General features: G+C 54.3%; 1 protein-coding gene across 1 annotated transcript in view; it reads left to right on the top strand.

Moving 5' to 3' along the window:
- Positions 1-12,613, top strand: part of EPHA5 (EPH receptor A5) — a 274,966-nt gene that overhangs the window by 136,085 nt on the left and 126,268 nt on the right. Inside the window, exons 4-5 of the mRNA XM_015418676.1 lie at positions 8,670-8,825; positions 11,307-11,642. Of these exons, the coding sequence (XP_015274162.1) occupies positions 8,670-8,825; positions 11,307-11,642 (492 nt within the window). The remainder of the gene's footprint in view (positions 1-8,669; positions 8,826-11,306; positions 11,643-12,613) is intronic.

The following is a 12,613-nucleotide window of genomic DNA, read 5'->3' as shown; positions in this document are numbered from 1 at the left end:
CACGTTTTAAAAGCAAGATTTTATTTCAAAGCATTGGAAGATACTCAAACACGTTCTTTGTTAGAACTGACTACAAATGGTTAGGGCAAGCATAATAAAGGGATTTGAAACAGGTACATAACCAATGGGTCACTTTCCCGTTTGGAAAGACACTCAAACACGTTCTTTGTTAGAACTGACTACAAACGGTTAGGGCAAGCATAATAAAGGGATTTGAAACAGGTACAGAACCAATGGGTCACTTTCCCGCTGGCGGGTGAACTAAAACGGTTTCGCGCTCATTCCCTGAGAACCAGGCTATCTCCAGACATAACACAGGTGCAGTTCCCAGGCTCTAAAAGCAACAAGCTGGCAGTGAAGCGAACTCCCCCAATACATCCTCCAGTTGTTTGGCTTAGGCATTACAGCAGAATAAAATACTGGCGAACAGGCAGGGGGGGGGTGAGCAACTGTACAAAGACACAAGTAACACAGAACACCATGGCAGCTTGCTGACAGACGGGAGACCACCCAGGAAGTCCCGGGTTGCTATGCAGAGGCAGGCAATGGGAAACCACCTCTGTTGGTCTCTTGCCTTGGAAACCCAACGGGGTCACATTTTACACACACACACACAGAGAGACAGACGCGAAAGAGAGAGAGAGAGAGAGAGAGAGAGAGAGAGAGAGAGAGAGAGAGACTTGGCTGGGACAGCCACCTTTGTTGCTGCCAGCTCTGTTTTGTTCCTGTGTGAAGCAGGGAGCATGGCAGTGTCAGGACCCACAGCCAAACAACGGAGCACACAAGAAAGGTTTTGCTTTATTGTCAGTACTATGGTTGCAGTAACATGGTCACTGTTAGGAATGACGAGCCAGGAACAAGCATACAATAATATAGCAGATTCGAAAGCCCCCCCCCCACCTGTGGGCCAATCGCCCCTGTTCCCACGGAGAGGAAAGAGTAACCGATCCTCGACCCTCGCCTGAGAAACGAAACGGTTAATTACAGTGGAGACACTACATATGCAGGAGTACAAGGTCAGAGATAACCAGGGAAGAAGCGAGAGGAAAGGAATGTGGTACCAACTCGTACACAGGTCAGGCAGGCGAACCCCAGGCCTATAAACCATATGGCAGCATAGCTGACAGGCAGGCCTCATCTGGAGGGTTAAAGGGTGCTGAATGGTCCCAGGCTTGGCCTCCCCTTGCAGGCCAGTTCCTGTCAGACATCAGAGGCGGCAGAGGGGCACAGAGGCGTTTGGGGTCACAGTGGAAGAGAATGAGGAGCAGACAGCATCAGCCACCTGCCGCTTGGGAAGTTGCTGCTGGACTCACCTGCCGGCCGGACGCACAGGCAGCAGCCTGGGACCCAGCGTCCTTAAGAGGGCAGGTGCGCATGGGGAGGGGAAGCGTGGCTGGTCCCCTTGCCTTGGCCACTGTCGGGGAGACGGCTGTGAGGCTGTGCCACCGACTTCAAGCTTAGGTCCGGCTGTCCTTCCCTTGCTTCCAGGGGTGGTGGTGGTGAAAAGTGCTGTTAAGTCACAGCTGACGTATGGCAGCCCCTCCTAGGGTTTCCGGGGCGTAGCAACCCCGGACTTCCTTGGAGGCCTCCCATTCAAGTACTGGCCTGCTCCAACCCTCCTTCCCAGGTCTGACGAGATCATGGTAACCTTGCCGTTCAGGCCAGGGCCTGCTCCTGTGGCCAAGGTAATCCATTCATGGACACCCAGATGCCTCTAGGCGAATACCGAGGAGCAAAAGCCCAGTGAAGCCCTTACCTTCCCAATCTGTGGTTAAAATGTCGTGTTAAGGGTGAGCGAAGGGTCCCTGCTCCGCAAGCAGTCTCTGCTGTGCCCCTCCTTTCATCTGGCCCTGCTCGTGCTGTGGCCACCAGCTGCTGTGCCACCAAAGCGGGGCAATGGCCGCAAAGTGTCCTGTGGACGAGCACTCTCCTGGCCCGAGGATGGGCTGAGAGAGGGGGGCCGTGGCTCAGGGGAGGAACCTCCGCTTTGCATGGGGAAGGTCCCCCGTTCAGCCCTCGGTGGCATCTCCAGTTAAAGCGTCCAGCAGGAGGCAACGGGAAAGAGCTCAGCCCGAGACCTTGGAGAGCTGCCAGTGGTCTAAATCGAGAACGCTGGCCTGGGCGGACCAAGGAACTGGGTCACGGGGGCAGATTCACCACGAAGCAGACGGAGCAGGTGCTTCAGGCACCAGGGCCAGAGGGGGCACCGCAAAGTTGGGGAAAGGGTGAAAAGCTTAGTTTGTACAGTCTATTGTGTTATCCTATGAATACATGTTTGTATTGCAGCAACCTGCATTGTCTATCTGGCCAGAAAGTTCAACCAGTAAAATGGGCTGTGTCAGTGTGGAAAGGGGGGGGGGACCAAGATGGGTCAGTGCTGAGGGCACCCCCGAGCCTTCATCCGCCCCTGCTGAGTCAGCATCAGGCAGCTTCCCTCGGCCTCTCTGGCTCCAGAGGCTGCCACCGCATGTGGGTGGGGGGGAGGGACGGTGGCAGGCAGAAGCCGTGCCGGAGGAAGCGCCTGGGGTGGGCTCCTCCAAATGAGCCTCGTTTGAAGGGAAGGGTCTGAACAGAGATCTGCTTTCTCTGGGCCTCTGGAGCCCTGCCCCTCGTGGCGCTGACATCTGCTTGTGGCGGCAGGACTCCTCTGTCCTGTGGCGAGTCTTCTCCGTGGTCTGGGAGAGGCACAAGGCCACATCGCATCCTTGCTTGGAGTTGCAAGGGTGTCGGCGCCCCATGAAGAACACAGTGAAGAGTGACACATTCCTGTAATGGCATCATTTGGCCAGGCATCGGGGCTGCCTAGCAGGGGCTGATGGTGGCTGTGCTTCATCATGGTGTCGCCGTGGGATGTTTTCCTTCAAAAGTGACTAAGGGCTTTTCCGCATTCTCATCTCTCCTGGGATTACAGCTGATCTGCAGACGAGAGGGATCAGTTTCCCTGGAGATCTATGTGGCCTCGCGCCCCGCCGAGGCCCCTCCCCAAACCCCGCAATCCTCAGGCTCCACCCCCCCCTTCGCCACGTATGTTCAGTTCTTCAATGGCCCTGTTCAAGGAAGGGGCTGGGACTCATGGGAGGCCTCCCGGGGTATGGTGGGGCTCTTCTCTGCTCCGCTAATAGCCCTCGAGTGCCCAGAACCGGAGGGCTCCCGCCCACTGCTCATTCTTTTCTCCTGGCTAAAAAGGAGCAGGTGTGTCAGCCTCCACCCCCCCACACACACACATCCACACACACACCAAGATGCATTCAAAGACCGTCTCCCAGTCAGAGCTAACAAGCCCCCCCCCCCAGTGTATGGAACCCTGAAGGCAGGTCTTTGGCGGGGGGGGGGGGCACATGTCTGGCTTAGAGCACATTTCAAGGAGTCCATCAGCTGCAGTTCCGTCAGTTACAGTTTTTTGCATGTTCTCTGGGGAGATTTGGAAACACAGCAGTGAGGAAGATAATCTTTTAAAAGGGTTCCTCGCAGCACTTTCCCTGCAGAGACCCCCTCTCCCCTTCAGGCTGGTGCTGTTACATTTCCACCCCACCCCCCCAAGGCACTCACTTTTTTGGAACAGGGTCTCTTAAGTGAAGACAGTGAATCACAGTAGACCGTTTCCCTAAAGGGCACCCCTCGCCTGGCCTCAAAAGCAAGGCACCGGGGGGGGGGGGGGGGGGGGGTGTGGCGGCAGCATCAGGGCAGGCGCTTGACATTGCGTCAGCTGTGAAGCGGCAGGAAGTCAGTGACCAAACCGTGGAGCTGCTGCAGAACCACCCCACCCCCATCCGCACTGCATGAGGAGGCTCCTGGGGGGAGCTCAGAGCTGGGCCCAGGATAGAGACCAGCTGTGGGCGGGGCAGGCCCAGCAACGTTGCCGGCCTGGCAGTCAAGGGCTGGGGGGGCGAGGCCAACAATGGGGACTGCACAGGTGCTTTGGCAAGAGCTAACAAAGGATGTGCCAAATGCACAAACTCCAGGGCACGAAAGCTGTTGAGCAGCAAACTGAGTGGAGTGATGCTCTCCGTATGAGGCCCCCTCCGCGGCTCCGTTCATCAGGGGTTGCTTCCTCTCCTGCAGACGCCTTCGCCCGCCTTTCACAGCACCGGTGGCCCCGACACCACGGGGCAGAGGGGGCTGCTTTTCATAGAGCACCAACCAGCGAGATGATGGGGAATGCCCCTGGGAGCAGGTTGAGCAGATGCTTTACCACTGAGCCAGTGGCCCTCCCCAGCACTCCTGACCCATCGAGGCCAGCATTGTCTCCTCGCACTGGCAGCGACTCTCCAGTGTCTCAGGCGGAGGTCCTTTAACTGGAAACTGAACCTGAGACCTTCTGCATGCCAAGCAGATGCTCTGCCACTGAGCCATGGCCCACTCCCCTTCTCCTTTCCCTTCGCCCAAGATGCTGAGCTCACTTTGACTGCCCCTTCTGCCCAGAACTCCGTCCCAGAATACCTCTGCGGTGGCACCTTTCTCTCTTCCCCTCCCCCTCCTCTCAAAGCACCACCACTGTTATGTGAAGCCTGCGGTTTCCTCTCTGAGACCACCTCCCCCCCCCCCCCTCCCCATTAACCTTCATGGCTAATTACAGCTAGCTGTGGGAGGCAGTTCTACGCAGTCTGCATGATAATTAATGCATCCTTTGAGGCAAAATGTTGTTGAAACAAGCTGGCAACCGGTGCAATTATCTTAGAGTTGGAGGCAGTTGGGAGTGTGATCAAACGACACCGACTGCTTTGGTGACCAGTTTGTTTCTAAGGTCACTTTAGATGCTGGTATTGACCTACAAGCCCCGAGACTGTCTGGGTCCTCCTGATTCTCTTGAAGAGCACCTTCTCCCGAGGGGGTTCAGAGACACTGAAACATTCATTCATTCATTCGATTTGTACCTCGCCCTCCCTGCCAAAGCAGGCTCAGGGCGGCTTACATAAAAACACATATATAAATGCAATTAAAATCAGTCCTAAAACACCATAACAAGATTAATACCTTAAAGTGCTGGAGCAGGTTTCAAATAAAGTGCAGGAGCAGAAATTTCAGATGAAACAGTGTTGCTTAGGAGGTAGTCATGAGGAAGGCAGGAGGCCTGCTTCGGGTTCTCTCTCTTCTGCATGCTGGACTGTCTTCTACTAGGAGCGGGGCTTCTCTTGCTTGTAATGCCCCATGAAGAACACAGTGAAGAGTGACACATTCCTGTAATGGCATCATTTGGCCTGGCATCGGGGCTGCCTAGTGGGGGCCGATGGTGCCTGTGCTTCATCATGATGTCGCCGTGGGATGTTTTCCTTCAAAATCGACTAAGGACTTTTCCGCATTCTCATTTTTTCTCACTTGCAAGTTCCTATTTCTACAGGGTGATTCCCCCCCCATTCTGCACATGTTTTGCACCCTCTAGTGGTCAGTTAGATATTACAGCGGTTGTGCATTGCATAAAAACCCACAGTTTAAATCTGCAGAGGGATATGCCAGACATAACCTGGTGTAATATCAAATCAACCACTAGGAGGTTCCAGTTTCCGGTGACCTGTGCAGAACAGACCCCCCCCCCCGAAACAGGTATTTACAAGTGTGGAAAATGAGAATGAGAAAAGGCCCCATCCCTCTCTCCTCTCCCTCCCTATAGCTCCCCACAGCCAGGAGCCCTTCCTTGCCTTGTGTTTGTTTGTTCCAAGTGGCTGTGAGGGCTCAGAGTGCTTCCACCTGGCTTCAACTGGTGTATTAACCAGGACCTGGTTCAGTCAGGTAACAGCCACAGCAAACTATGCCTTAGTTGCATCTAGACTGGATTGTTGCAGTGTGCTCTCTTGGGACTGCCCTTGAAGACTGCTTGGAAGTTGTAGAATGCTTCAGCTAGACTGATGGTCAGGGCCAGTTCCTGGGATCATGTGACCCCAGTATTACAGCCATTAAACTGTTTTTGACCTTTAAAGCCTTAATTCTGATCTTTAAGTCATAGGGAGAGGCCCTCGTGGCTGTCCCATTGACCAAAGAAGCTCATCTGATGGGTACACAAGGGCCTTTTCAGTGGCTGCCCCACAATTATGGAGGAGTCTCCCAAGGGGAGATACTGTCTTTGAGAGCCAGTTGAAGGCAGTTCTATTTAGGACTGTGTTTGATGGATTTAATTTTTATTTATTGGCAGTCTTGGCTGGAGTTTTTAAAATTAGAACCTTTTATGTGTTTTTCTAATATTTTTATTTTTATTCATATTTCTTTATATTGTAAGCTGCCCTAAGTTTTGGAAGGGAGAAAGGTGGCCAATAGATGTTTCAAATAAATTGTTGGGAGTCAACACCCAGTCCCGACCTGACCGCCCCCCCCCACTGCCCGAGCCCAGGACAGCCAAGGCCAGACTCCCCACCCGGGCGAGGGAGGACAGGACAGGGCAGTGGCTGGAACCAGTGTTCCCTCTAAGCTGAGTTAGTGTGAGCTAGCTCACGGTTTTTTAGCCTCCGGCTCACACATTTTTGTCTTAGCTCAGGAAGGATGGATCCAGAGCAGAGCAATCTATGCAGTAGCTAAATTGCTCACTCACAACCTTAATGCCAGTAGCTCACAAAGTAAAATTTTTGCTCACAAGACTCCACAGCTTAAAGGGAGCATTGGCCTGGACCCAGGCAGAGGTGGGGAGGGACGTGGCCAGATGACAAGGCCCAGCTCGAACTTGGGGAAGGCCAGAATGGGAGAGGCCAAGAGGCAGCCCTGAGCAGCCAGGGGAAGGAGCCGGGCAGGGAGGGAGGCAGGTAGCGGGGGGAAGAGGCAAGGGAGGCTTCCCTTTCCTTCTTATGGTATCTCCCAGATGGAGTAGTGGGGGGGGGGGCTTCTGATCACCCCTGCCACCTGTATTTGCTGCATCTCAGTATGTCTAGGAGGCAGTAAAGTAGACACTGCAGACTGGGCCAACCTGAAAAATCAGCAGTGGCTGAACATAGCCTAACTCAAACAGGACACAGAATCTTATTCCAAGACACTGAAAGGCTGGACAACACATCCAGTTACCATGTCAGATTACACAGGGAAGCAGTTGAAATTCATAAACATAAACATAATTTCAACAGGAAAGAAGAGAGTTTAAAAATAAATAGGGCATGGTTTCCTGTTCTGAAAAACACATAATGCTCTACATCTTACAATAGAACTACAGATGAGACTAGAATTTTAACAGCCAAGTCCATATGCAAAAGAACCTCCTCAGGAAAGCTCCTCCATTAGCATGTCACAGCCTGGGATACTCCTACAAGATAATGACTCAGCCCTACCCCACCTTCCTGAGTAGATATAGATTACCTGCCTACCATTTTTCTTCTCACCTTGACACAGAGAGTACCCCATCTTTCTGTGTTATACCTCTGAGGACGCCAGTCACAGCTGCTGGCAAAACGTCAGGTCCTACAAGACCATGGCCACACAACCCAGAAAATCTACAACAGCTGATGGGCTCCGGCCGTGAAAGCCTTCGACAACAACCTGACCACAAGCTGATCATCTGGGAGTCAGCTCCTGATCCCCCTTCCCCAGAAAACAGTACAGAGCAAAATTTCCCCTGCAGGAGGACGTAAGAGGCCAACGCCCAACTGATCTCTCATCAGCTGAGAGTCAGCTTCGTGTGGCTTGTTCCTGTGAATACACACAAACTAGCTGTGAGCACCTGAGCCGACCATTGATTGTTTGGCTTCCTGATCCCTACTGAAGAGCAGGGAGTGAGCTGACCCGGTATGTGTTCGACCGTCCCTAACAAAATCCTAGTTTGCCTTGAGAAATGGTGGTTCGTTGCTTTGCTTTGGCCAGGCATCTTTGTAGCTGGGGAGTGCGTGAAGGCATCAGGAACTTCAAGCTAGGATGTCCACGTTTTTGTACATAACACAAAGTCATAGTTAAGTCCAACTATGGGTAGTAATCCAGTTTCAAAGTCAGATTTTAGATCCTGGTCTGACAGATCCTAAGTAATCACCATGAGCAGTGGCTTTCATTCACACAATCACACTATTCCTTTGTTAATGAAACTGTGGTGTCGTGATGGCCACAGGGAGTCGATCAGTGGCTGCCAGCCATGGGGACTGAGGGGAACCTCCACAGTCAGAGGCACTAAACCTCTGAATCCCAGAGCCAGGAGGCAACATCAGGGGAAGGCCTCGGCCTCTGTGTTCTGTTTTTGGCCTTCCAGACGAACTGGTTGGCTACTCTGTGAGACAGGAGGCTCATAGGGAGAGGCCCGCGTGGCTGTCCCATTGGCCAAAGAAGCTCATCTGATGGGTACACCTGGGCCCTGCTGTTGGGCATAGAGAGGAACTGGTTGGCCACTGTGTGAGTAGGGTTGCCAGCCCCCAGGTGTGGGCAGGGGTTCCCCTTGAGCCACCGCAGCTCCTTATTTTCTAGATAAATGTTTTCCCTCCTGTCTCCGTACACACAGGCACATGGGAAGTTATTGATACGGAGCAGCTTTCCAGATGGTTTGATCATTTGCATGACCGCAACACAATTCTTCTCATTCTTTTTTCATCCCTTAACTCTTGTAGTTCATTCATTCCTACAGCTGCCTTGCCGAATGGGGCAACGGCCTCCTTCTCCTGTGCCTCTAAGCCGGCATGCGCCTCGTCACAGAATATCTCATGTGGGGTCTTTGTCAAGCAATGCTGACCGTGCAGAAGGGGAAATACACTGAATTTCTGGTTTATGTCTTGCAGCGTGCCAACCAGGATTCTTTAAGGACTCCCCACAGGGTCCAACATGCACGAAATGCCCCCCGCACAGTTACACATGGGAAGCAGCATCGACCTCCTGTGTGTGTGAAGAGAACTATTACCGAAAGGAAACGGATCCCCCCACAATGGCCTGCACAAGTGAGTTTGCTTGCATTGAATGTCTGGTTTATTTGATGAGCTCAGTTACTGATAAACCTGCGCATGTGGACCGGCCTCTGTCTGTCTCATCCTTATCCCATTATTCTCTGATCTGACGGACACTGGCTTCCCATGGACTTTGTAATGGGAATGTCTCCTTTCTGGGATCGAGCCCTCCGCAGAGGCTCTGCTTTGCTGCCACCAAGAGTGCCGGGCTGTAGGCAGAGCGGAACGGAGAGGCACTCAGGCCGTTTCCCAAACCCCTGACACTGCCTGCCTGTCTCTTTGCTGAGGGCCAAAGGCGCAGGCAGCAGCCTTGGTGGCCCACGGATCTGCCCAAGCGTGTCTAAAGCGAAGGGGGGGGATCGGGGTGGTGGGGGTAGCACACAGGCCGTTGGAGGCGGGCACTCACCCTCTGCTGTGCCCACAGTCTGCCCCCCACAGCCTGACTCACTTTCATTGTGAGAGCTGGGGGGCGGGGAGGCTCACCTGGGCACTCCTTTTCCTCTTCCAATTGGATGCCCCCCCCCCTGCTTCCCAGATGAACAGGGCAGACATGCAAGCAGCCTCTGTGACGACATCAAGTTGGGCCGCGGTTTCTTGAAAGGTTGTCCGGGACATGTCGTTACCCCCAGAGGAAAAGGTCTCTGGGGTACTGGGGGTACAAAAAGTGCCCGCCCTCCCCAGACGGTACAGTTCAAATGTCTTGCTGTGCTCCGGGACCCAACCCTGCCCCTCGAGTCCCCCCCCCCCCCCTGCCTGCTTTGGTCTCTTGCTGTGGAAGGCGGCTCAGCGTGCGCGTGGGGGGAGTGTGCCTTCTTCGGCTCAGCCTTCCCCACCTGCTTCCCCCACCAACCCCCACCTGCTTCTTTGCCATATCAGATTCTCTCTGGCTGAACCTGCTGAGCTGCCGAAGCGGTAGAGTTGGAGAGCTGAGAAGGGTCCTCGGAGGGGGGGGGGCTGTGTCCTGTGGGCTGGCCTCGCTTTGAACCCATTAACTTTGCTCATGCATTTTACATGTGGCGAAAGGGAGGCCAAACATTCCAGGAACCTTCAAGGTGAACTTCCTAGAAAGGAAACCTGCTAGGGACTTGAGGCGTTTTAGTAGTATCAGATCCTACCGATCATGCAAGTGAAGGCTGGACCCAGCATGCCTGTACTTTTTCTTAGGCGACTCCAGTGCTCTTGTACTTTTCCCCAAGCATGACTTGTGGCCATCCCGGAGTTTTCCCCTTTAAGCCAGAGCAAAGGAAAATGACTTCGAGAGGAAATGGCGTCGCAGCTGTGGGCAGAGCCTCTGGGGGAAAACTCTGCCCCCAGCCAGTGGCAAGATAGGCTTAGCCTGGGAAACGCGTTAGGGTCCGCACAGGTGGTGGGTGGTGGGTGCTCTCTGGCCACCTGCCCTCATAAGCCATCAGTGGCCAATTCAGGAACTCTTGTCCAGCCGTCACGGCCTCCCTTCGGCTGATGAGTATATGAAAGGGTAAAGAAGAGGACATCTGATTTTGCATGGCACAGTAGCGTGCCGGTTACAAGTACATACATGCCAAGTTAGCGCCTTGCTTCGTGCTTCTAGCCAGTTTTCTGCTTGGTGTCTGTAGCTGTGAATTAACTGGAAATTATTCTCAATATTGTCCGGGTACACTACTGGGGATTTATGTTTATGCCAGTGATAACAAACACGGAGGAGAGGATATTGGAACTTCCTGTGTGTGGCCAGGGAGCTGTTGAGGGGGGCTTGGGGTGTGTCTGTAAATGGCAGCTCTTCTAGCTCTAGGCAATGAGGGGACCCTTCGTGGATCACAACCCGGCTCCAGCTGGTTAAAGGGAATACTGAGCTAGGTTGGCTTTGGACTTAACCACCCAAAGTGCTCGTCCAGGCTGTCTTCACGCATACTGAGTGTTCAGAGATGCTGACTATAAGGCTATGCAACACAGGGATGCCAGATTCCAGGTAGTGACTGGAGATCTCTGGGGATTACAACTGATCTCCAGGCGACAGAGATCAGTCCCCCGGGAGAAAACGGCTGCTTTGGAAGGTGGACTCTGTGGCATGGTGCCCCCCATTGAAGCCCCTCCCCTCCCAAAACCCCGCCCTCTTCAGGCTCCACCCCCCCCAAATCTCCAGGTATCTCCCAGACCAGAGCTGGCAACCCTTGTGGTAGAGAAGCAGGTGACTGGGGGTGGGGTGGGGGTGAGATGACAGAGCCAGCCGCGTGGTTTCACAGTCCCGGATTCATGAATAATGACCTCTCGTCGTCCTCTCAGAGTTCCTCAGGAAGGTCCCCCCCCCAGAGTCCGCCTTGAGCCCATTTGGATACGGGGACACCTCTGGGGCCGCTCGGGGTCACGGGCACAGGGGGTCAGGGGCCGGGGCACAACACTGCCCTTTGTCGGGAGGGCAAGGCCATGGGGGGGGGGGGCAGGGACTTTGAGTCCGATTTTCACCCTGTGTTTCTCTCACTCCGCTTTGCACGCCAGGGCCGCCCTCTGCTCCTCGGAGCGCCATCTCAAATGTTAACGAGACGAGTGTCTTTCTGGAATGGATTCCTCCGGCTGACACTGGTGGGAGGAAAGATGTGTCTTATTACATTGCATGTAAGAAGTGCAACTGGCACTCGGGGCAGTGCGAGGCGTGTGGCGGCCACGTCCGGTACCTCCCACGACAGAGCGGCCTGAGGAACACCTCGGTCATGATGGCGGACCTGCTCGCCCACACAAACTATACCTTTGAGATCGAGGCCCTGAACGGCGTGTCCAGCCAGAGTCCAGCAGCCCGGCAGTTTGTGGCTGTCAACGTCACCACAAACCAGGCAGGTAAGTGCCGTTTCGGATGGGGGCCGCTCGTTTCCAGGGGGAGGATTTGACCCCAATGGCTCTTGGGGGTGGGGATTCCTGGGACTGCAAGAGTAGAGTGCTTCTTGAAATCACACGACTGGGCGTTCGATTGTGTTCTCTTTCTCGTTTCAATCACATAAATTATGAAGCTGCACTGTAAGTAAATTTCCTCTCAGGAGCCTATTTAATAGCCCACAGAGTTGCTCCTACGGAATATTTCCTGTTCTGATCAGTCATAAAATAACTAAAATGAAAGACACGGATGCTATCCCTTGCCAGGATAAAGAGTGATAAAACTGAGACTTGGGCTGTGGTCACACGGCAAGTTTATCCCGATTTATCCCCGCAATAGATTTGATTGGGAATATTTTTTTCCGCATTGGGATGTTCACACATCCCTCCCCCAACCGCTTGCATCACACAATGATGTTCCGGGCACCGTCCAGATAGCTGCGCTGCCCAAGCGGTGGTGGTGGAGAGCAGGGCGCTCTGTGCAGGCAAACTCTCACCCTAGGCTGGCAGCTGAAAGCAGGCCTCGAGGGACCTCCCCCCCCCACCCCCGCCTCTGCTCCCCCCGCCGCCCCTGGCTGCTTCTGGTGCTGCGATCCCGGCTGGGTCTGGGGAAGCGCGTGGAGTCTCGGGATGTGGGCACCTTTGAGGATGGGGGAAGAGTCAGATCGGGACCTCCAGACGAGGCTCCTCTCCCTGCGGCCAAGTCCTCGGGCGTGGCTTCTCATCTCCCTGGCTGCTGGGATGACACATCGCTTCCCGGGCTGCCCTCCCTCCCTCGCCCGGGTCCAGCGGAGGAACTTGGGCGGCCAGCATTATTTACACGCGGTCCTGCACAGCCCATCCAGCAGCAGGTTAATCACCAGCCCCAGAGAGAGTGGGACTCTCCTCCCCACCCCCCACCCACTTTAAAGGGGCAGCAAGAGGTTCCCCCTCCCCCC

The sequence above is a fragment of the Gekko japonicus genome, unplaced genomic scaffold, assembly GCF_001447785.1.
Source record: "Gekko japonicus isolate JY-2015 unplaced genomic scaffold, Gekko_japonicus_V1.1 scaffold583, whole genome shotgun sequence".
NCBI lineage: Eukaryota > Metazoa > Chordata > Lepidosauria > Squamata > Gekkonidae > Gekko > Gekko japonicus.
The sequence above is the reverse complement of the archived record's forward strand: the minus strand, read 5'-3'. Positions and strand labels throughout refer to the sequence as shown.